Genomic DNA, 25,425 nt, shown 5'->3' on the forward strand with positions numbered 1-25,425 from the left:
CTGAGCTCATGCGCTGCCAGGAGCAGGTAAACACCACAAGACAAATGCAGATCTGATCTCTGAAGAAAGCAAAATTCAGGCAAAGTAATGTACAGAAGTCAAGTTATATATTGAACAACATCTTCACTTTATGTGGCCTTGTGATACTCTGTATTGCCAGTTAGCAGCTATGTCACTTCTGAAAAGCCCACATTTTATAGCTCAGCACATACTGTAAACATAGGAAATGCTGTTTACAGATTGAATAAGCAATATATATTTGGATTACAACCTCGCCTTATGTGAAAACTATGAGAGCAACCATCATAACTATGCTGTCCCCGGGATTTGAATGACCTTTCCTGTTGTTGAGTTCCTTCTACAGGATGATCCTTGTAGATGTTAAGTGAGGAGAAAGTCAGGATTTGATGATAGGAAGCTATTTCTTATTCTAGTTTTCACTTTTTTCAACTTCTGAAGCAGATACCCTGAGGTAGAAAATAACCGGTTGAAAAACAAATATCATAAGCAAGTTTAATATTTAGTATGCTAAAATCTGTGAAGGTGGTAGCTCCTTTAATATGTAATAATTAACAGTTGAATGTTTTTTTTTTAGAAACTTCAGTATTTCACTTACGGCACACACATATAATGCGGTTTATTGCACAATATTTTATACTTGTCATTCAAAGAATAAAATTCTAACACGGCACATTCACTGTCATTATATTACGAAAGAGGTCATGCTTATTAATATTATAAATAGATCAAATTGCATGTTCATCATTAGGGATATTTAGAAAGACTCTTGCATACAGTACGTTCATGTTTTTATAAATCGGCTTATAGAGCTTTTTTTTAACTTTCTAATCAATGAAGCCTCAGTAATATTGTGCAGAGCTATACATAACTGTACAGATGAATGGTGTTGTTGGTATATAGTGATCGTTTGCTCAGTTATAGAGCAGTGGTTTCCAACAGGATACATTAACGGTACAGGTTTTATAAAGCTCCTTTTTGGAGTAGAATGTGGTAATAAACAAATCCTGTAACAGTTAACATAAAGACTTGAAGACTAGGTTAGGAACCACTGTAGATGAAAGTGTTATTTGACCATATTTGTCAATGCTGTATTCTCTTAAAAGCAATCAATGTTTTTAGGTTATATTTTTGCACTGGCTAGTCTTCAGCCTTTATACATATACATATATAAATATATAGCCAATACACATTATTATACAACGTACCCAGAGTTAGCACAGTAGAGGCACATGGCACCAATGATAGAGAGTAGAGTAGTTAATTTACATTTCTAAAATATGCTAGATAGTTCATAATACAGAGCAGTTTATTAATAGAAAAACTCAGTAACACTATACATTGTACCATTATCATTGTGTAATTACCATTTTTTATCCATACAATTATATTGTATATTTTATCGATCAAAGTAGAACCTATAAAGGGTTTGACCTTCACAAGTGAGAAAAAACTCATGTCTTCAGTTTTCAGTCCTGTCTATGAGGGAGGTTAGAGTTGCTATTGTGCCTGCTGTTTTTGGATCTCTCCTCCATGCCATAGATCTTTATCTTCACCCTTGTTGACTGTCTAAGCTGGCAAGGGAATGTGACAATTCCTTGTGGATCACCAACAGCATGACTGGCAAGTAAGGAACGAGGAAAAAGAAGGCCTGGTGTTGTCTACCTCAAAGAATGTAAGGATGGGAAAACTTGTGGTCAGTGTTCTGTCCAATCCATAACTCTTGTAGGTCAAGTACTGTCTGTGGTGATGTGAGATAGACCACAGTAACTCTAATACCCGAAAATAATAATGCAGAATAATAGAGACTAGACCAGCTATGATGGTTAATGTAATGAGAAAAGCACTTCAAATGTGACAGACCCACTTTAATTCTAGTTGCCTATGAGTACTACATACTGCTGGATTCAATGCTGTGGTAAAACAAACAAAAAAAGAAAACTCCTGGCACCCATAATTACTGTGCAAAAGTTATTGTGCAATACATAGTGTTGGTGACTTTCAATCACTGGATCGTTATCTTTGTACTTGGATTGCCACTGATAGACCATCAGAAAAAAAAAATGGCACAAATATTTGTGGCGCCTGTGATGCCAAAATGTGAACAGGCCATTTTAACGCCTTGTATAACAAAATGCACACAGTAGTATGTAAGGTCACCATAGAGTTGCTTTAGATTTTTAAATGGGGTCACAGATGTTCTAGGAAAGGTGAGGACTAAACTCTGTATTGGGTATGTTAAAAGATCATAGGTTGTTTGGTTTTTTTCACTTTAAACATTAAATACAGTTAGTAGTATTAAAGAAAAGTGGATTTTTTTCACTTTGTCTCAACAAACTTCTTTTATCTACAGACCATTAGCCATCGTAGGCACTAGTGACATATTGGGTGACTGCCTACTCATACTTTCACATGCAAAGTCCTGGTTTAGTGTAAATAGCATTTCAATAAACCACAGTGTTGGAGATAAGTATTTAAATAGAGATGACATAAGAAATTGATGAGCTAAGGCGCTCTTTACCAATTTAACATCCTTTCACTTTGGATTATTCATACATTCATGCATGTCTTTTCCTCCATATCATTTTTCTCTCTACTTTAGGTTGCCAGTAGCCATTTTTTGTACACCCCCCTCAATAACAGTTGCTTATCCCCTCTTATAACTTTTAGTTTTATTTTAATTCCCTCTGGCTCCTCGGAGCTCTTGGAAATAAGGTAGCAAACAAAGCTCCACTAGGACAGAACATGATGAGGCTACAAGAGGTCAACCCAGATACACTTTATACTCAGATACACATCTGTAACACCCATACACTGTGGCGGTGGCATGGCATTTGAATTACTAATCTTTTCTACTTGTTATGAATGGATTTAAGAAGAAAGCTTACTTTGTAACCTATTTGGTTTCCTTCATTCTTTTAGTCTCAGCATGTCATAAGAATCTTTGCATTGTCTTAAATGTTTTTCCTTCTCTGCGGATCCAGTATACTTTACAGGAAAGGAAAGTACCTTTGTTGCTCTGGCTGTTTAAAGGCAGATCGTATCGCTTGCAGCATAATCCAGAGCAGATAGGTATTATATATCAAGTGTCATGCAAAAGTCTGAGCTTGACAATTCTCATGGAGACAAAAAGCAAAGCATATTTGTGCCACAAATAGGTGACTTATGAGGTCAAATAAACATCCTATACTGGGGTATAAATGTACCTGATATTGGTAAAGTGTGTAATCTTACAAAGACGACCCTCTTTACCCATTATATCTGCGTGTTTTAGTTTGTCAGTTCTAGTTTTGTCATACCCCTTGAATATATGTATTGTAAGAAGTGCTGCGTAAATTGTTGGCGCTATATAAATAAAATATTTTCTTTATTTTTATTATTATTATTATTTACTGTTGTGGGGCATTACAGACACACGTTTTGGGACTGGTAATATTTGAAGAAGAAGAAGAAACAAACTGCAGAAATGCTATTAAATTATATTTTGTAGCAATAACTCAGGTAGATTTAGTACAATACTTTTGGTGGTTAATTTATAGAATAAAAGCCTAATGTTAATCACCATATATACAGATATACAACATATAAATATTTTTTTTTCTTTACAATTCATTGTTAAAGGTGTATAAAAAATAAATTAGATCTTGACATTTGTACAACTCACTCAGATTAAACCTAAATGAACAATGCCATCGGAATTGCATTCTTGTATTGCATTTTTACTGCTATCGTTACTAGTCAGTACAATCAACAATATTATTTATTCTCTTACTGTAACTGAATGTTCACAATGAAAAAATAAATGCAAAGTTGTATTTATAATATAAACATACAATTAATGAAAAATGACACTAAGTGGTATCACTGCTTATTATTAGGTTAATGCATAATATAGCAATATATATGGATAATAACCTGTACGATGGAAGTCGTCGGTATAAGGTATACATTAGGACCATATGAGCCTGTACTTTACTGAATGTATTTATTCATACATTGTCAGAATAGCTTATTTATTATTAAATATGTATAACTGGACTATTTTAAGATTTGTACTGAATGACCTTGCATATATTATATAAAAAAATAAAATGAACTAACTTTATGTAAAATAAATGTGTCTTTTTTGCTTGCTTAGTAAGAGGAAGTAAAACGTGAATATGATGCCTGTGTATTCGGAGGAGGTGAGAGGTATGTGTCCTTGTTGTTTGTGTGTTAGGAGGAGGTGAGAGGTATGTGTGCCTGATGTCTGTATTAAGTGAAAGCCATTGGTATGTGCTTTTAAAACCCACACAGGCTTGCATGTATAATAAGGGTGATGCCTGTACGCGGAATGCCAGCTCTAGTTACATCTTCTAGAAAAGGTATGTTTAGCATTGTGTTGACCCCTTATATTCAGCCCACACATAAAGCACCATGCAGCAAAGCTAAGTGTCAACAGCCGGAAGCAGAGATCAATGTAGCCTGTAACATTGAGGAGAATTGTGCTTATCTATCTGTGTCCTCAATCATGTAATCTGAGGAGGAACCTTCATTTCTAGGAAAGAAACTCCAGTCAGTGTTCCTGTACCCGCCACCTGATGTAAAGGCAGAATCTCTATACATAATCATATCATTTGATGATAGATAAGAACCATAATTCCCTTCCAGACTGTCGGTTTCACCATGTTGCTAAATTCCCAAATGTTATACAGTTCCTGTAATATATTCAGGATAGCCTTACACATATCCAGGGCCTCTTCGGAATCGAAACAGTAATAGTAACGGATAGACTGTCAAAATTCACACATAAACACTGTCCTTACAAACACCTGCCCGCACACAGTCACACACAAACATCCTTACACTTTACCTTAGACATACACTGTATGGACAAAAGTATTGAGACACCGGACCATTACACCAACAGGGACTTTTATGACATTACCTTCTAAATACATAAATTATACATACATTATAGATTAATATGTAGTTGATCCCTCCTTTGCAGCTATATCAGCTTCCACTCTTCTGGGAAGGCTTTCCACAAGATTATGAAGCGTTTCTGTGGGAATGTTTGCCCATCCCCCTCCTATCTCTTACCTTTCTCTCTCTTCTGCTTAATTTATGTGATAGGAGTGGATTATTTGTTCCTACAGACCTCTGCTTCACTGCTCCCTCACTGTGTGTGCAGCTTCATTATTGAGTGCAGGAATAAGACATCGCAAGGGAGCATCAAAACAGAGGTCCTGTAGGAACAGTTCTTGCACATTCTTTATTTTGGGCCGGCTAGGGGGTGAATAAACACTGTTCTGACCCCTCGCTGTACCTCTACTACTTCTGTTGGAAGGGTGTGATACAATATATTTTTATAATACTTTATCACAGGAGGCCTGCCACCCTAACTCTCTACCATTACGAGTGCACCTAACATCATGTTATTTGACCCTGCTGGGTGCCTGCCTCCCAAAGCAGGAAGTCCTGCTTTAAGAATTTGGATGAGCCCAGGTCGCAATTACTCTCCTGCTCCCAGGACTGCTTGCCTCTGCCCTTATGGGCAATGGACATTATATGTTGCCTGGAGTATGAAATATCCTAGGATTACATGACAAGTCAGTGTACTATGAGGCTGAAAAGTCAGACTAATAATACCCCGAACACTGTTTCCCAAGTGAACTACATTAAATCTCATGACCAAGGTAAACTCAGATATGTGTGGCTGAATAGATATTGAAAAACCTCATTTCCTGTGATATCTGGAAAGTGGAAACTGCCTTGTGGTATCTGGAAGCTTTGAGGTCACCCATGGCCACCCCCAAGTTCTAAAATATCTGTTGGTCTTATTTGACAGATGAAACCTGTCTACCAAATAGTGACCTTCCATATTTACTGCTAACATTTCTACAACTCATTGGCATATAACTAAATTGGGAAAGATCCCAATACAAGGCCTCATTTTATTGACTCTGTGGTATTGCAAGTTCTCTTACTTATTACAATACCATAAGCCAACAATTGATTTTTTTGTAAAACACTAGCAACCTTTCAACAAAAATATTTTAAACATGCTGTATGTGATTAATTTGCTGACATACTGTATATATATATATATATATATATATATATATATATATATACACTTTTTAGCTCTCCTAGTACCATCGTCAGTTTCATTTTTTACACACTTAAGCAGAACATCGATAACGCTGATTAAGCAGAGGCACAAAAAACGGTATGTGGCTTTGCCCAGGTATGTACATTCTTTCCCGTATTGTACTACCATATAGAAATATATAGACTATATGGAAAAACAATGTTCTCCCATATCCTCCGAGCCACTCATTGAAACACCATGAAACATTCGATTTTGGAGACTTTTGTAGGCCAGAGCTATTAGTAGTGCACTAAACTGTCTGATGTTGGCTCTCTAATAAAGAGGGGGGATTGCAAGCTTAGTCTAATATTTTTATTTGTTTTTAATTTTTAGCCATTTTACACATCTGTCAGTACAGTGGCAGTTAGGCAGTTATGTGACACCCTATATATATGAAATGATTGGCAACTTCAGTTGGATGGAGGGGCAAGCTAAGGCAAATGACCCAGTAGTATAATGACCCAAGACACCTTTGGCAGATAAATTGGAATTACACTGAACTAAGAAATTATGCCTAAATTTACTCTTCATGTCTGGTGGGTATAAGTAGAATCACAAGCGCACAAAGCACAGAACATGCATCAGTGGCTCAAAATCTTCATTTGCTCCAGGCCTTCTTTTTAGTGCTCCATGAGTGCTGTAGCATTGTTCTTAAGCATTTGTTGTTAATTACATTGTGCTTTTCTGTCACTACCCAGAACTCCCTAGTAATACAGTGAACCTACAGTACCTACATGCACTAGGGGCCTATGTGTGTTGTATAAAGAATTATTTAACAGAACTTAGCACCATAGAAGTGTTAGATTTATGGTATTCTGTTCATTTGTCTCTGTTGATTGATTTTGTGCTAGGAAATGAAAGATATTGATAACAGATTGGTATCCAAATTGTATTTGGACTCTGACACTTGCAGGGAGCTGTCCAGATGCCACAACAACGAGTAAGAGAAGCACTTACGGTATTTGTGTGTTTGCACAGACCCATAGATCCAACAAAGACATGTAGTGAAGTCCACATGCATGTGTGTTTATACCACTACCTATACACGCATTAACATGATTACAATGGCACACATATCTACTAATAATAGCAAAGAAAATGTAAGATTTCTACATTCATAAACAGGACCTTACATACCTAGATACAAAGAGATGCAGACATACACACACACCTTGGTATAGATATATGCTTCATTCCGCACCAAGGAATCTCCCTGCTCTGGTAACCATGGAAACAAGCTATTTTTAGTATATTTTAGTCTGTTTTTCTTTGGAATACACTCCCTGGCTGTACCCCAGATAACAGAAGAGAAACCACACTGTACAGTGTTGTAGGTCAATGAAATCTGCCAATTTACTTTGTGATATATACAATATTTGTTGTAACCTAACACCACATAACTATTTCTTTACTGACATGGCAGGAGGTTCATTGGCACATCAGACACAAGGTGACCGCACAGTGGTAACACACTACAGTAACTGTGGTGACAATCATCACATCAGAATGCCACCTCAATAATAGGTAATGTGTTGAGATGGAAAGGCAGCTCGTTTCATTAGAGAAAAAAAAAAGCATTAGTTTGTTGAGTTACGGCACTGACAAGCTGCCCAAAACCGAAGCCTTATTTTCATTGCACAGAATCAATAAAGTAAACATACCAGTAGTTTATTTCACTAATCTATATAAAAATCTCGGAACCATTAACCTTTTAATTGCATTGCCCTTGGTGCAATGCACCTGTCATATCAGGGGTAGTTTTGCATTTGTGTCTATTATCAGTATCAAATCTACCTATAGTTAATTACATCTGTCAAAGTAGATCCTATAAAAACCTGAATATTTCATAGGACCATCTGACACAAATTTTTAGAACATTATAGCATCATAACAACCCTGTCTTCTACTCTGGCTACAAGGTTGGATTTCTCAGCAAGTAAACTAAGGACTTTATAAGTTCCTTTTAAGAAACAGGAATAACAATGTCCATTTCTAGCCTTACTTTGTATGACTTACCTATTGTATTGCATAAATTACCAGCTATTTAGGAACAGTCATATAAAATATGCATATATTTTTCTAAAACATGCCTGCTACCTAAACACAAAACCACGCAGGCTGAAAGATCACAATAAATACACTTGGCTTCATAGGATGATCCATGCAGCATCAATTGCTGTTTTTCAATCAGTTTAAGCTTATGAATGTCACGAGCGCTGTCGCCTATGAGCACTCACCTCACTCATCCCTGAAACGAGGGGTTGAGTTCACAAGGGAACATGGACTTGGACGATCCCAACAGTGAAGAGACTCAGGTATAAGCAGGTAAAGTTTGTTACTGTGTTTTAGGCAAAGCATGGATGGATCCAGATACCTATATAGGTACACCTGCAGGCGGAAGTCACAGACCGGTGACACAGGATACCATGGGTTAATACAGGATGGATGGTCAGACACAGCCAGGTTCAGTACAGTAAACTGGCATTGATACAAGCCAAAGGTAGAGTCATGGAGCAGGTAGTGGAGCAGGTAGTCACACAAGCCAAGAATGGTACATAGGCAGATCAAACTGAAGTAGAATAACTGCAGGAGAGCAGTCAGGCGAGCCAAGGGTCAAATCTCAAAACAACAGAAGTGTCACGGCAAATACAGCATAACAGGACAACAGGGTGACTAGGAACTGCTGTTCTTGATTTTTAAATTCAGCTCTGTGTACACCTCGCCTTCTGATACATATCATATATGCATATACATATGCACGCCCTCCCATATTCCTTTAGCTCACCTTTCCTAGTCCCTCTCCTGCAATACTTTTATTAGTGTGGATGGTCTATCCCTAACAACGGCACTTTTACCTATTGTGTAATACACCCTAAACTCGTTTGAGCAGGGCCCACCTCATCTGTTGTCTCTGTTAGTCAATTTGTTATGTTACATCCCACTTGTTATGTCCTGTCCACCCATTGTACAGCGCTACAAAATTTGATGGCGCTATATAAAACAATAAATCATATTAATAAACACACATCACAGACATGTCTGTAGATTAAATTGTCCATTTGGAGAGCTTTCCTACTAAACAATACATTAGGATAAGAGGGGCCTGCCTCCAAGCTTATAATCTATAGGATCTCTGAAAGTTATGCCCATAGTTTAAAGAAAAACGTCTGCCACATAAGATGGCATAAGGGAAAGTCCTGTACATAAGCGGTCTTGGTAAATACCTACCTTCTAGTCACCTCTTATTACACTGTCTAAAACAAAAACTTGCTCCTTGGTCGCTAGATATTAGGATCCCAATAAAGCCTGTGCAATTTAATCGTACCTTCAAAGTGCCCCTCTTTTCCAAAGATACAATCTCTCTTTGGTACCCAAATATGTCCTTCTTACCTCCCTAATGTACCGTATTAGCTTTGATATGCCTTTTAACCCCCTGTATGCCACTCTGCCTCCAAAAATGCCTTTTAACCCCCTATATGCCACTCTGTCCCATGATATGCCTTTTAGCCCCGAGTGGCATATAGGGCATTTCTGGAGGCAGAGTGGCATATAGGGGGTTAAAAGGCATTTTTGGAGCCAGAGTGACATAAAGGGGGTATAAGTCATTTCTGGAGGTAGAGTGGCATATAGGAGGGTATAAGGCATATACGAGAGGCAGAGTGGCAAGCCTGGGGGCATATGTGCATAACTGGGGGGCAAATAAAAGGAAATAAAAACAAAAAAAAATATTTTTCTCAATCATAGCTTTTATTAAGTATGAAAAAATAGTTTACATGAATTAATATTTACTAGTAAAACTTTTTTTCCTATAGGGTCGTCTTATATTCAGCCTTTTTCTTTTATTCCTAAATTAATATTAAGATTTTGGGGGGTATGAGTGTATATAAACAACAGCATAACATCAGCAGCGCCAAGGGTTTGGAATACTGTATTTGTCTTGCCATTTTACCCTATGTTGGTTTAATCAAGATTCCCCTTTTTGCACAAGTAGGTTTCTTTTTTGAAAAAACACACAATAAAAATTAGTAATAATAAGATAAAAATAAACTATACTATACTTTTAGCAATTGAATTCTGTTTCTTACAAGGTATCTGGAGAAACTGTCAACGCTACGAGATTATTAATTTTTTTTCATTAAATTCATTATTTATTTTTTTTGTCAAGTAAACCTGTACTGACACGGTACCCCAGTTTTATATCTCACTGGACGGATCCAGTGTGGTTTAATAGCGGTGTTTTTCGGATATTTTCTGTTATAACCTCCTATTTCCCCACTCACACATACACATAACGATGTTAAAATTCTAATGTACGGCAAACGTATTTTCTTGCTGGTAAGTAGTGTGTGTCGTTTAGAACGTTTGCCTTTGCCCGCTCCCCCGTGAAATTGGTACGGTCCGCGGGAGGTTTGAAAGCCGAGAGCTGGAGGTGGTACCTAGCGCTGAACAAGGCGGGACATGTCAGTAAACTGAGTGCTGCGGGGCACAGGTGAGTAAGAGGGGAAGGAGTAAGCGTCCCGTACCATTAATAGGAGATAGTATTAAGGAAATTATATTTATTATGTATTAGTTGAAAGCACGTCATTCTCTGGTTGTTAAATTATTTACGGTAGAATCGGTGATTTTTTTTCTTTTCTTCAACGCCGTGCTCGTAGTGACTGGAAACCGCGAAAAGCGTTCATTCGCCGATGCTGCACTTGGGATTAGGAGGGCTTTGCTCGTTTAATTGTTTATAGACATCATAAACGCGAAGCAATCTGTGAGCGCGTTTCATGGAATGCCATCGTAACGAGGACCTCGTGGCGCAACGGTAGCGCGTCTGACTCCAGATCAGAAGGCTGCGTGTTCGAATCACGTCGGGGTCAAGTTTTTTATTCTATTATTTTTATTTTTTTTTCGTACTAACGCTCCTGCTACGTTTTTGTCATCTGCAAATCTTAATAAAGAAATACTAATGATGTTGCCGATTCACGACGTAAACAAGTGTCAATGCTCATTTTATTTGATGGGATTGGCTGTTGATTAGCCGTTCGAGTCTTATAGGCTTCGTTTTCTGTCGGTTTAACCCACTCGAGCTACAATAATCGATAAACTATACAGAGGTCGGTTTTCTATCGGCGTATGGATGCTGAACAAAACTCGCCCGTGTGACAGCATCCATTCGTAGACCTCGTGGCGCAACGGTAGCGCGTCTGACTCCAGATCAGAAGGCTGCGTGTTCGAATCACGTCGGGGTCATGCGTGTATTTTTTTATTTTTTTTTTTCTCATTCGGTTTCTAGAATAGTCTGATAGTTTGGTAGTTTGGTTTGAGGCTTATGTAAACATAAATCCTATTTTTTTTTTAAACAGTCCTTCCCATTGAGGCTCTCCAATCCCCCCCCCCCCAGGAAAAAAGTGCACAGTAGGCCCATGTATATAGTTTTATTTTATTTTTAACTGGTTATCCAATACAAAGCACGATCTTCTGTCTTAAAGCTGGGGGTGCATGAAGCAAAAATGACCCTAATGGTGGCTCTGTGCACATGTTGCTACGCTCTGACCTCATTGTGCTTGGGTTGGTAAGCCCAGTATTTTTTCATAGACCCTTCCTTTGTGGTTTTATCGGTTCCCAATTTGGCCTGGCCAATGTGGAATATTCTACCCGAATGATGTTGTTAGGGCCGCAGCTAGCAATTGTTTTCATAATTGATTAGTTGACCATTTTTTTATTAATCTGATAAAACTCATGGATTAGTAGAAGCATTATTAAACACTCATCTACGGACACCAGAAAAGCCAGAAGGCTTGTTTTTCCCTCAGAAATTTCATGGTGCTGCCACAACCACAAGGGATTCTGGGTAGGCGCATCTAATAAGGTCACCAATGATCACCCTTTGCCTCTATATCCACTTTATACACCCCGATAAAACTCAGCTCTGAAGCAGTGTTCCCTCCAAGCTGTGAGCTTGTGCTCACGCACACAACTTTTCGAGGGAGCGCACACTTACTAGAATCGTGCGCACAGGGAGCTGGGGGAGGCGGGCAGTCCGTCCAGGGTGACGCTGGCACTCCTCCAGAGATGGACAGTAATGTCCGCCACTGGAGGAGCAAGCTCGGTTGGGGAGATCAAAAATGCTGTGCGTCGGGACTTCATGTCATATCCCGACGCACAGCACTGAAGCCACGCCCACCGTCTTTACTGCACCCAAGAAAAATTAGAGGGAACATTTCTCTGAAGTAAGTTAAAATGTAACTTTAAAATAGTGCATGCTGTACCCAGGCCAACTTATCGATAATGAAAATCATTGACAGCTGTTTTTGTTGTCGATTTAGATTAGTTGTTTCCTTGAAAGAAAATATCACTGGTATGGGTGCATTTAACATGGAAAAGGAGAAATCATGGTTGAAGAAAGATTGGGGGGAAAAAAATGTCAAAAGCTCCAGTTACTTATTGTACTTGCAAAATCGGCATGATAGAAAATTAATCTTCCAATACGAATACCAAAGAATGGTCTAAAATTTACACACTAATGCATGTCTAATATTAAAAGGCCGGTAATATGGCACTCATTAAAAACAGCTGCAGTATCTCTGAAAAAGTCAACTGGTGAATCAGTGAGCTTTATGAATGGGTGCTTGGTGTCAGATCAGGACAGAATGCCCAAGTTGTATAGTCAGAGGCTTGATTTGGAAAGGAGGGAACTGTGGCTAGATATATGGCCGCAACCTATTCCGTTCGCTTCTATGGCGTAATAGCATGGTGAAAAAGGTGTGGACTGCCATGGGAATTTGCTCAATGGTTAATTTTGTCTTGTCTAACCAACTTTAGGTGCAGTAAACAGTCTATTGCCCTAAACAGCCTTGCCAGTGATTTATGCATATTAGTGTTGTAACCCCACCTGCCCTTCTTGATATACCCTGTCGTAATTAAAATAGTGGGGTTTAAGCCCTATATAATGACCGTTTGTCACGTAATTAAAAAGTGCACAAACCATTGCTGGCTATCTGAACGTGGTGCAGAGTATATCGGTGATATAGCACCAGCTTCTCTGATTGAAAATGACTGTAAAAAAAAATCATACCTTCAGACAGGAGAAGCTCTCAGCCTTGCTGTCATTCTGGGATCAGACATGCCATAACCGTACACCCCCATTTCACTTAAATTATTGCATGTGTGTGTCTATGTAAATATACTGTGTGTAATATATGTGTGTATATATGTTTGTGTATTTGATGACTGGAATGTAACTGAGTTTCCTTGACTTAAGAAGGGTGAGCAGTAGTATAGCCTGGTGTCTCCATATCATTATACAGACTGGTATGCTTATTTTGTCCCTTTCTACACGTAAAGCTATTTTAAAGCTGATCTGCTTATGAGAGCAGTTTTATGTTCAAGCCTGCCAGCTGCCTGACCTTTCTGAGCAGTCAAAGTCTTTCTTCATATTGGCAGCCATGCCGGCCCTTGCAGAAAATCCTTCCCAGCTCTCTAAAGACCAATTAAAAAGTAGATTAATTTCTCATAACGTGCCCCTGCCTCGGGGTGACCAAAAGAAAGATGTTTATTTGCACCTCTACTTAAATCACGTTTTCCATAAGGACGGGGAAAATGTTGACTTTTCGAGTGACGAAGAGGATATGTCGCCTGCAAATTCTGTAAGTGTGTGAGTTGGGCTGACTTATGTTTAGAGGGTTGCAATATAAAGAGCTGTAGTGTGGATTTGTTAAGACCTTCATTTTATCGTTTCATACTCTAGATTTAGAGGTAAAAATGTAGTACTTTATAAATGAATGGTAAATGGCATAAATAAAAGATGCTTGCAGTGTGAAGATTCTAGCTTCCCAGCCTATGTCTACCAAGCGTGTCCTCGCTCTACAGCATTATAGGGATATTGATTTTAACTAGTAAAGTTTTTGTCAGAACAAGTAGTTTATATTCACCCAAGAAATAAATAAATCTTTGCACTAGCCCATTGAACAAAACAGTATGCCGATGGCATGCAAGTCACAGCTGGGGTTAGTTCAGAACCTGGGTGTTATAGAGTAATTTATTGGGATCACGTTGGCATCCATTCATAATGTGCACAAGAGCTGGAGATGATCCTACAAGTCAAACAACGGTTGTATCTTGCAAACTTGTATAATAGTCCATTTGACCCCCATTAGTTGTGGGCTTTTGTTTCCTTAGTGTGTTTCAGGGTTTGTCTAAAAGCTATACACATCCTATTATCGCTTTCCAATGCTAATGTACCCGTATGAGTTTTCAGTCATGAGCTGTGGTGGCTTTTGATGGTTGTTAGAACTTGAAATGGCCAGCAAAGCAAGTCATGGTCATCTACTTTTTTTTTTTTAAGCTGGCTTTCTGGATGTTCTCTGACTGTATTACAGTGTAATATGTGTATTGTGTAATACAAAATAATTGAAGAATTATTTTGTTTGCAGTGTATGCTCAGTTACCCTGATTTTCATACTATTGTGCCTGTGAAAAGCTGGAGCCTCCAATACAAACCCTTGCTTTAAACCGATCATGGCTCTAAAGTGCAGCTTCATGAAATGGACAAATAATACTACCGTCAAAATTCATGCTGAGGTAAAAGAGCACTCTGCGGCTCATTAAATCTGGCGTTTAACTAGGAAGCAGTTTCTAGCACCGACAGACGGGGCCAATAGGTCATCTGCTGGAGGGCCGTTGCTTGGTAACCGATCCCTTTTGTGTAAAATGTTGACAGATTTTTGAACCTCCTGCTAGACAGGTGTCAAGATTCAGAGCACGTTTTTTCCCCTGTGCAAATTACCTTTTTCCCTGTTTACCACTTAGCTTCAAAACACGGAAGTTTCCTTTTATCTATAGTTTTTGTTTTGGTTTTTAAAAGTCTGCTTTTTAAAATATTTTCTGTTCAACCTTGTCGTCGGCAATGGTAAACTTAAAAGCAAATTCCAGCTGTCAAATGCTGTCCCCCTGCAGATGCAAAGTAGAGCTAAAGATCTGCAGCTCTTGTATACCTGAATGTTCTGCATGGGGTACAATGGAAGAAAGAATACTTGTCCTTCATGTGTAAAAACTGGCATAAAATAGGGAAACCCTTGAAACAAAGTCGCTTTTAATTTTTTTTGGAGCTGTCTCTGATGAATGAAGGGAGAATACCTCCAGTATGCTTCTTGCATAAGCTCGTAGTCCATGCAAAAATATATCCCAGCATATAAATGTACATTTTTTGGAACCATGCCACTCCTTTTAAAGAGGTTTATAAATGCTGATCCGTATCAGGAGAAGTTCTGGTGCTGTGTGTGGTGGCTGAGGATAAACATTAAGTTTGCATGCTGGTTGCTGCACTTCTGGTTCTGAGGTCATAATTCAAAATATGGCCTTACCATAGAGTAACTGGGATGTATTCATGGTCATTACAAAGAGCTGGTGGCCTTGTTTGACACTTACCTATATGGAGTTCTTTAAATGTGGGACTTCCCATGTCATTCCCAGTATTATATATTATAGGATTATTTTTTTCCCTAGCTTAAGTTTTGGTTTTTTTTTTTCTTTTGTTCTTCCTGAGTCAGTCTTTTTATTCACTCAAGGTAAAAGCAGAGGTTCGGGGGGTTTTGTAAGTTACTGTCCTACCTGTATAGGCAAAGCTATCTGCTCTATATATGATACCGGGAAAATAAATTCTTAGTTAAGAATTTACTGTTTCTTTTAGGCTTTCTCTCCTCATTCTAACATGCACTCTGATCAATAATATAAATCAGACGTGCATAAACTACTGTATTTTCCAAATTGCTACCCATTTTATATAAAAGGTTGTTAAAAAAATGATATAAAACAGTGTTATGTTGCATTTAGGCTGTCAAAGTATTGTTTGATGTGGCATGGAAAATGTTAAAGGGCAACTCCTCCCATCTAGAACATAGAGCTTTCCCCAGCACTGAAACATCAGGCCTGGTCGCTGTCCTTTTAACATAGCGCTCTGTCTTCTCTTTAAGCTTCTGCCTGTGGGAGATCCCGAGGAGGGAGGTGAAGACAATATGGACGTGAAGAGCCTGAGCAACACTGAGCTGAAGGAGCAGCTGCTGAAACGAGGGGTCAAGCCGGGACCTATATTACGTATGCATATGTTTTCTGAGCTAGCAAAGGAGGTGGAAGTGTCTGTTCATTGGCTGGCCGTGGTGTATACAGTACCTATGTAAACGGCTACGCTGTAAGAAATGAAACCTCAGGATTGCTTGCTTGCTTTTACCAGCGGCCTATGTCTGTTATCTGCAGTGGTATTCTGTATTTAAGATTAGATATGTTATCTACACAAAAACCCTGAATGCTTTCTTCAGCATCCACTGACTAATTTATATATATATATATATATATATATATATATATATATATATATATATATATATATATATATAATTATATTGCATAATAGATTATTTTGTATGCTCAGCAAACCATTGTTTTTAATTTCCTCCGTTTTATTTATTTATTTTTGTTCACTCTGTTCTGCTTCACCTTTGGTGAGTGTGTATTGACTTGATATGCGGAACGTATGTATTTTTGACAAAGGGAATTAAGTCTTATTTTTTAGTGATGCTCAGGATCTTTCTAATAACCTTCGAGTGATGCAGAATGCCTATGAAGCAGCAATATAATTTAGAATTAATATGCTTTGATATTAATAGATAATTTGGGAGCAAATTTAGCAGTGGGTTAAATGCTTCTTGTAGGGGGTCGCAAATGATGTATTTATGAAGGTCAGTAGAACATGGCACAGAGAGAGCTTTTAAAACAGAAAAAGGTTTTGAATAGATTGAGATTTCTTCTCACATTTTCATTTTTGCTAGTAGTAAAAATATAAATAATTAAAGCAAAGTCCTATGAGATTCCACAACTATGAATATTGCTAGTCTTTTACTTATTGCCCTAGAACTGTGTGTGTCCATCGCTTTGCTCACAGCCACACGCTCAAGTGAGGAAGCCAACACCTTACTTGTGAATCCCTTGCGAAGCCAAAACCTAAGTCATGGAGTTCAATTGAATAAAGACTCTTAAACATGTTCTGTACTTGGGACTGCTTTACACCCTTGCCAGCCAAAGCAAACTTACTTCCAGAGACCTAGCAAAATGGATAAACCTTTGAACTGCGCTTTTTAAATTTAAAGCTTTACTGGCGTTAGCTGCAGACTCGTTTGTGATTGAGTCTGAAGGGTTCAGTGACTTTATTTTTCGCTGGATTTTTTTTTTTTTTTCCCCATAGCCAGCACGCGAAGTGTTTACGAAAGGAAGTTACAGCAGCTGATGGAGGCGCTGGTGAAACAAAATGGGCCAGGGAATGAAGATCGGTATTCAGACAGCGAAGATGAAGGTTAGAGCATTGTCAATTTTGGAAGTAGTTTGGGCGTTTCTCACTATTATAATCTGCAATAGGCACAAACTTTTCTGAAATAAAAAATATTGTTTTGAAGGTTGTTACTTTTCCATTGTCCAATGTACATTGGATGTGACAGTCCCCTGTATTTATCTGCTGCATGTGCACTCATTCCTTGCTTTGTAAATTAATCTTCAGATTACATGTCAAACTTGCCAGGTTTTTATATACTTAACATGCCATACAAAAAATGGCATCACTTTTTTTGTTTTTTTATTTAGGACACTATAAACAAACTAACCAATACTAACCAAACCAATTATTGTAGAATTTGTAGCTGCCCAAACATAGATGTTTAATATCAATGTCCTGCTTCTTTTTCTTCTATAATCCTGAAGAAAGTCCTCCAATGAAGAACGAGGTGGAAAGTAGAGAAAAGATTGATATGAGAACACGTAATGAAATGTACAACAAAGCCAAGGTAAGCAGCTCCCATTAACCCCTTAGGGCCAGTAGCTATTATGCTTCTGCTCTGTCCTCCATATCCAATATCATGCTTTTCCTACTCAAATGATCCCTCACCAGGATAATTATATATATTGTACCCATTTTCTTCCCTATAGTCCTGATAATTGGGGTTCATATTATATCAGTACACATTTGTTGTACACATGTGCTGCACAACAGCTCTAATAGGGTGTAGTGTTTATAGGCTTGTGGGGACAAAGTGATAACCACTTAAGGGACAGAGCTTTATTTTTTGTACCCTTCGTGACAATGGCTGTTATAACATTTGTGTGGTGCTCATGTTTAGCTGTAATTTTTTTCTCTTGTTTACTGTACCCCCGCAAGAGAGAGAGAGAGATATAATCTATCTATTAATCACAAGAAGGGCTACTATTATTTTCACCGTATCTGTTAATTTAAAAAAAATAAATGGGACGAAAAAAAAAAAAACTTCTGACTTCTATATAAAAAAAATATTTTACTTGTCTATCTGCTAATAAAAAATGCTAAATAGATTCGAATATTTGTCCTGAGTTTCGAAATACCCATTTGGGACATCTTTGAAGCTGGCCAATTCAATTCACCTTCATCAACTCATATATGTTTGAAAACTAGAGACCCCACGGGAATTTTAAATGCTGGCATTTTAACTCTTTCCATGCCCTAATTTTACCATAAGCTTTGGTGATAGTATTTGTTTTATGTGTGAGTGTTCTGTGTTTGTGTTTTTGCACACGTTGCAATTCCAGCATGAATTTACCGATCCTCATATGTGATATCACCAATCCAAAGGTTTGTTAGGTTGTTTGGGGGCTACAACATTTGGGAGGTGCACATTTTATTTATTCATTTTCATATTTGGTCAGTATGTGTACATGTCCTATGTGGGACGTCTTTGAACCTGGTCAGTTAGATTTTTATTCTATTTTTGAAAATTTAGACACCCCACAAGTATTTCAAATACCGGTATTATGACACTTTCCATGCTAGGATTTCTGTGAAAATATAGAGGTAATGTTAAGACAAAAAAAAAAAAAGCTAAACAAAAAAACAAACTGCATTTAAGTATATATATAATTTTAAATACACCACTTACAAATCCACTACTCCATTTTTTAATACTTTAGGCTGGTGGCAGTTTTTTTTTTTCTTTAATTTTACTCAGACATGGCTGAATTTTTACTCAGACATGGCTGAGTTTCTCATGGTGACATGGGATCACACCATTTTCAATTTGTCGAGTGTGGGTATCAAGCTCTGTCCTCACGGACTGGAATTCTCATGTAATGAAAACGTTTAATTTTAAATCCTGGAAGCACGTGGTGTCCTACGTTTAATTGTGCTGTCCCACTGTGCTTTAGTGATATAGTCCCTCAGACACTACTTTTATTGCCTTCGCATGGAATATCCACCAAAAATAAATCCAAGCTTCTGTGACCTATGAATGTAATTCACCTGTAGGCATGCAGTTTACTGGACTGAGAGAAGATGGCTTAGAAGGCTTTCTATGTTCCTTGGAATCTTTATTATTGTGTGGTATTAAGTTATATGTATATCAGATGAACATAGCCTTCCTATTGAAGACTGCTGATAACATCTTTAAAATCCCTTCTTAGGTTTTCACAGTGAATGTTCCTGTTCGGCGATCTTCCTTATCAAACGGCTTTAATATGCGCCCACCTCCAGGCCCATACACACATGTAATTCTACTGTAAAACCTTTTTAGTCACTGATTGGGGGGTCACATTTGGTAATACTGCATGTCACAGCAGTGTGGTTGCACTTGTGTATTCTGTGGGAGCACTAAAATTTGTTTTTCTTGCTGCCAGCAATTTTGCAATATTTTCCTGGTGACCAGTTTTTTTTCTTTACAGCTTTTGTTAAAAGGTCTCACCTAGCTTACGTAAAGCATCAGTATGTAATAATTTTCCTTTAACCTAAGAACGTGGCTTGCAGTCTTTACATTACTGGTACATGTTCACAACTTAGATCTTGATGTGCTTTGGTTCACTGTGGTGCCATGGTCTTCTGCTCTTGTAGTGGCATAGATCATTAGATGCCAGGCCCTCCTAATATCCATATGAGCATAATACATCTCAACCGGTTTTCCATTTACAGATTCCAGCATCACTTGCAGCCGAATATAACCAGAACCTGGCAAACTTAGGGGATGACTTCAGTGTTACCAGAATCTTGAAGCAGGAAAGTACCATCTTTACCACTAGAGAGTGTGTAAAAACATATGAAAGCTCTATGTAACAGAATACAACAGAGCACTTTGGTGTGATGTCTTAGTGTTGGGTAGTGGCTTTTATTATGGGAGACCTAAAAGCCAATTTAGTTTGTTTGGTGTGGTAAATGTAGAAGCTGATGTGTAGCTTGTCATTGCTGCTGTAATGTGTGACTTCTGTTTGATAAGCAGATGGAAAGAAGGTCATCTTTGGGACATGTTCCAATGCACAAGAGGGAGCAGGATAGCAAAAGTCTTCCCAGTCAGGTAAACCAGCTGATGTCTCAGAGGATTGCTTTAATTTAATAATCAATTGTGAGACAAATATTTTAAGTTGCCCAAATACCCAATGTATTATGAGACCTGATTGAGTTTGTCTTGCGAGAAAGATCAACTTGGCTGTGCATATTGGTTGGTTTAAATGGTGCCAGATTCCTGGTGGAGTGTTGGCTGCTCAATGCATGGGTAAGTCACAAAATAGGACAGGGTGGTTCCTCACTAAAATCAGGAGGCACAATAAATTCTGCTGTTTGTTGGTAAAACTGGATCCATAAATAAGGCATGGCTCCACCATATTGGCTTTCTACTTGTGAAGGAATAGTATGTAAGGTCTTGTTTTTTGACACTTTTGGCCAGGTAGCATAATTATATTTGGCCACCCTTATTCCAAAATTGTGGCCAATAATAGTTGCCACACATGCAGGTTTGCTATAAACCTGATGTTCGGGGAAAGATTCCTACTAGGTGCTGATTGTTAAAATGGTATAACTTAATTCCATGCACCCATGAATGTCAAGTTTGTCTTCCACCATTTCTACTAAAAAAAATCTGAATAGACCTAGTATTGTGTACTGAAAGAAGAGCATTCCCCAAGATGTTCCAAATTTAATATGTTGTAGAGGAGGAAGAGGAATAAATGCCTTGGTGTTTTTCATGTTGACATATCTTAATGTCACCGCATACATTGAAGACCAGATTGTCTCTTCACTGGAACAAAAACCTAACATGAACAATGGAAAATAGCCATTATTCCTCTTCCTTGTCTGCCACATGTTAAATGTGGCACTCTGTACTCAGGTGAGCATTATACTGATAATTGGTGTTGCCCTTAGGCTTGTGTGTGGTTTCTCGAAATAGTTCCTGATCTAGTGTTGCTTTGAGACACACTTTGGAACTCTGTAGTGAATGTTGCAGACTGCAATTCTGCACTTGACAGTATGCTGTGCCTTTTGTTACCAACCATTTTAATGCTTTTTAAAGGTTTCTACTGCACAATAAAGCCATTTTGGGGTTTATCTGCTCTAGGAGAGCAGAAACTTGACACACTTTATCATTGTTAGAAAGGTGGCATCCTATGACAATGCCATGTTGAACATTGCAGAGCTCTGTGCTATGGGACATTCCAATGCCAATGTTTGTGGGCATTGCATTGCTATGTGCTTGGTTTGTATGCGCCCCTCCCAAAGGATTGATATCTGTCCAGTGTTGTCCAAAGTTTAGAGTCACTGATAAGATGTTGTGTATACTGCCTGTCAATTTGTTCCATAGACTGTTAAGATACGCATTCAGATGCTGCATTGGTTTAATTAAGACTGATTTATATCCGATGAAATGATACAAATTTAAACTTGAAAAGATTTTGTGTACGCATGAACACCTGTAATACTAGGTAACATTAGGTGGTGTCGTTTCAGGATTTCTTTAATTAAAACAAAAAAAAATTTCATTTGTCAGGAAAAGTTGACGGCAGACAAGAACACAATGACCTACAGATCTCCAGCTAACACTCCTAAGGCCTGCATTTTTAAGCACAGCAGACAGCAGGCAACATCTGTGTTTCTATATTAACTCTTGTCAGAAGGCACTGGGCATCTTTTTATTGTAGTATTTACTGAGAATGAATGTGGTGTGTGTATATATAATAAAACAGTATCTGGTCCCATGATCTCCACAAAAGATTTATGATCTACATTATTTCAGGTGTGACCTACAATAACATTCATTCTCAGATAACTTAGTTTGTGGGAAGCTTTTGTTTTGAAGGTTATCACAATCCTCTTTTTCACATGTCCTCACTTAATACTTTATAGCAACACTCCTGGTTTTTCTCTTATTTTGTTTTTCTCTGTACCACCATTCTACGTATCCGGTAGTCTTCATTGTTGAGCTCAAATTGAGTAGACTTGCTAAACAAGAACTAGAGCAAACCTCTCCCCTGAGCAATCTTGCAAATTGTCTTTCTTTCTGGTTCATTTAGAGAACACCCACAAGAGGGCCTGCCATACCAAGACACGCTAGCAAAATATCCAGCTAAAAATAGTATTATCACATCTTGTCTTGCTGAATATATGAAGAACAATCTTCAGATTGTCACTTTATTGGTTTCTGTAGTGATAAGAACTTCAATCAATGTTGTTAGAGTATTGGTGTCTACACTATTACACATTTGTCTCCCTAGTCATCAGTATGTTCCTACTTACACTCTTATTCACTGCTTCAATTGATAAACACCTTTTTAAAGTTACAATGTCTCGCTACAGTACAGGGATAACAAAAGTGACTTTTTTTTTTACAGCCAGATGCTGACTCTCCTGATCTCCCTGATCCAATGTCCCAGTCTCTTCTTGGAATGAGGTAAAAATGCTGACATGTCTCACTTTATAGAGAAAAATGTCCTGCGTGGCATGAGCAAGCAGCAAAAGCAGAGGCAAGCAACTGCAGTGAAAACAACTAATTTAATTGTATATAGGGTAATGATGTACACAGAAACAAACAAACATTCTGACAGATTGGAGCTGCAAAACCAATCTCTACTGATCACTTTTGGGATGCGGAGGCATGTATTGGAGGGGGGGGGGTTTAATTGATTATGCTGAGCATATGCCTGTGCTGTGGCATAACTGGACTTGCCTCTCTAGGGGGCCCAGACAAGCCGTGCTACCAATTTTTCCTGTCTATCTGTGCCGCTTCAAAATTAGTCGGAAAAGGGAATTCCAGGTGGGAAGGGCCCTTCTCAACAATTTTGAACCGGCACAGAAACAGGCATGTAGCAGTGTCAGATTTGAGCAGTGGGAAAAAAGTTGCAGGAGAAGGTATGAAGATGCAGGTGGGAGAGCGGGGTTATGCATGTTTCTATGCATGTGAGCATGCATTGTCTATGTATAAGTGGTATATGAGAGTGTATGTTGGAGGGGGCAAGGGGCAATGATGGCACAGACAAGCTGAAGCAAGGATGGCATGGGTACGCAGTTTATGGGTTTTATGCAAAAGAGGTACTTACAAGCTGGGGCCATAGTCGATACTGTGGAACATGTTGGGGACCCTGGGGCAATGTTTGCAGTAGGGCAGTTTCTAATTATGCCCCTGTGTCTGTCTGGAGGATTCCCACTGCATTTTCTGTTTTTATTTGCATGTGTTTGGGTAGTAATTTTGATTGCCAAACACATGCATAAAGCAAATTAATACCAAGTATCATTAGCCCTGATTAAGAAAATGACTACTGATGGTTGCTGTTCTGTGCAAACTCTTGTCTAAGGCACTGCAAAACAAACAAAAAAAAAAAAATAAACCTTAGGTGAAAATGTATTTTACTGGTTGATACAATTATTAATTAAATATCTCCTTTATCTTCAGTGCAACACGCAGGAAACCAATTAAAGGAGCGGCAGGACGCCCAATTCAGTTCAGATACGATGATCTTGCCACCAAGGCAAGGATGCAGGAGCACACAAAGAGCACCACAGTGGAGACTGGGAAAAAGCGTCTAGTTTCAGTGCCCCTGCAGATTGCACTGTTTCTCCTAATTGCTTTCATTGCTGTAGTATTGTTAACTATGGAGGGGAGTCCAGAAAACCCCTTTGTTTCACTTTCAGAGAAAACTGCCGAGTCAGAACCTTGAAGGTCCTACAAATCTAAGCAAGGAAGATGGAGCAGAGATTTTTTTTAAAAGTACAGTACTGGAAAGACTGAGATAAACTGCTATTATAAATCAAACTCCTTTTTGTTTCCTCTTATTTTTTAAACTGGTACTTCGACACTAAGCCAACACATGAAATTAGAGATCTTCATGTATGGCCACTGAACTATGTATACTACACATCTCATGTGCAGAGTAGCGGTATCGGTAAAGGTATCCATGAATGCTCATGAATGAAATCCAAAATCAAATATTCACACTCCTGTACAGCAGTAGAATAGACATTCACTTCCTTTTCTTCCTTGTCAAGTGCCCTTTGATATCTTTGCCATGGGGCCTATCCTAATGAAGCAATGTCACCGCAGTACTGAGTTTTGAAAGTCGGTTAATAGGAATCTGCATTTTGCATATTGAGGGTTTGCAGACTGATGCTGATCACAAGTTGAAAGACCACCATCAGCAGGGGCCATTGAAGTGCACATTAACATTCAGCGTTATTTTAATGCTTTAATGTTAGCATGGGTGAGAACAAGAAAAAAAAGGGTATTATGTTAACCAGTTTCTCTTAAAATTAGTGCCTTTGTTAAATGATCTCAAACTGAATTGTTTGACTGGGTATTTATTTTAGATTTATTGTTCTAAATTATGACAGACACTAGTATATCATTTGAGATACTAAAAGGGGACTTTGAAAACCAAAAATACTGTCAACGGCATGTCTCATCGTGAAGCCTTCCAAAAATAGGTTTAATGTACAGTATTGTCTGGTTTTAATTTAATTCACTGTTTAAATAAAGAATGTATTTTTTCCCGCTCTTTGAGAATGTCTTCTTTTGATTAAGCATTCTATGCTGTGACCTGACGCAACAAGGATGATCTGACTAAATTGCTCATCTTGTGCCAATAAGCTGGATGGAGGGCTTACCCAGCAAAAAGAATGGCAACTCCTTGCAGACTCGCATACATAGTTATCACAGATAGTTTGGAAGGAGATGGAGACTGAGGCAGATCATCTCAGAGAAACATGTTCAGTTTTTGCTTGAATTTGACATCCAACATCAGACAATTTGCGTAGAGTTTCCTGGAAGCTGTCGGTGAGACTCTTACCTTTGCCATGCCTCCTTAAAATAAAAACCTAAAAAGCACTTCTCTCCCCCTTGCTCAACATCTATTTAGGTTATTTGGTTTTAGTTTTATTGCTAGCGATGCTGTTATACCTTCCTAGCAGGAAGTTGTATATATTGTTGCTTCCTTGCCTGATTGTGCGGTTGCATCTTCCAAGCAAG

General features: G+C 38.3%; 2 protein-coding genes and 2 non-coding genes across 5 annotated transcripts in view; all 4 read left to right on the forward strand.

The window, feature by feature from the left end:
* Positions 1-25,425, forward strand: part of LOC128472508 (acidic mammalian chitinase-like) — a 323,300-nt gene that overhangs the window by 256,698 nt on the left and 41,177 nt on the right. The gene's annotated exons all lie outside the window — the stretch shown is intronic.
* LEMD1 (LEM domain containing 1) lies at positions 10,559-24,955 on the forward strand. Of its 2 annotated transcripts, none has more exons than XM_053454405.1 (8): positions 10,559-10,640; positions 16,111-16,231; positions 17,376-17,483; positions 17,885-17,967; positions 20,112-20,189; positions 20,410-20,490; positions 22,799-22,857; positions 23,857-24,955. In XM_053454405.1, the coding sequence occupies exons 2-8, from the start codon at positions 16,153-16,155 to the stop codon at positions 24,119-24,121; spliced, it is 753 nt and encodes a 250-aa protein (XP_053310380.1). In that variant the 5' UTR covers positions 10,559-10,640; positions 16,111-16,152; the 3' UTR covers positions 24,122-24,955. The 2 variants fall into 2 exon arrangements, with proteins under 2 accessions (XP_053310380.1, XP_053310379.1); XM_053454404.1 differs by lacking the exon at positions 10,559-10,640 and adding an exon at positions 13,543-13,785.
* Positions 10,945-11,016, forward strand: TRNAW-CCA (transfer RNA tryptophan (anticodon CCA)). The gene has a single exon. It is a non-coding gene; the product is annotated as a tRNA-Trp (tRNA).
* Positions 11,318-11,389, forward strand: TRNAW-CCA (transfer RNA tryptophan (anticodon CCA)). The gene has a single exon. It is a non-coding gene; the product is annotated as a tRNA-Trp (tRNA).

The sequence above is a fragment of the Spea bombifrons genome, chromosome 2 (genome assembly GCF_027358695.1).
Source record: "Spea bombifrons isolate aSpeBom1 chromosome 2, aSpeBom1.2.pri, whole genome shotgun sequence".
In the NCBI taxonomy this organism is placed as follows: Eukaryota; Metazoa; Chordata; class Amphibia; order Anura; family Pelobatidae; genus Spea; species Spea bombifrons.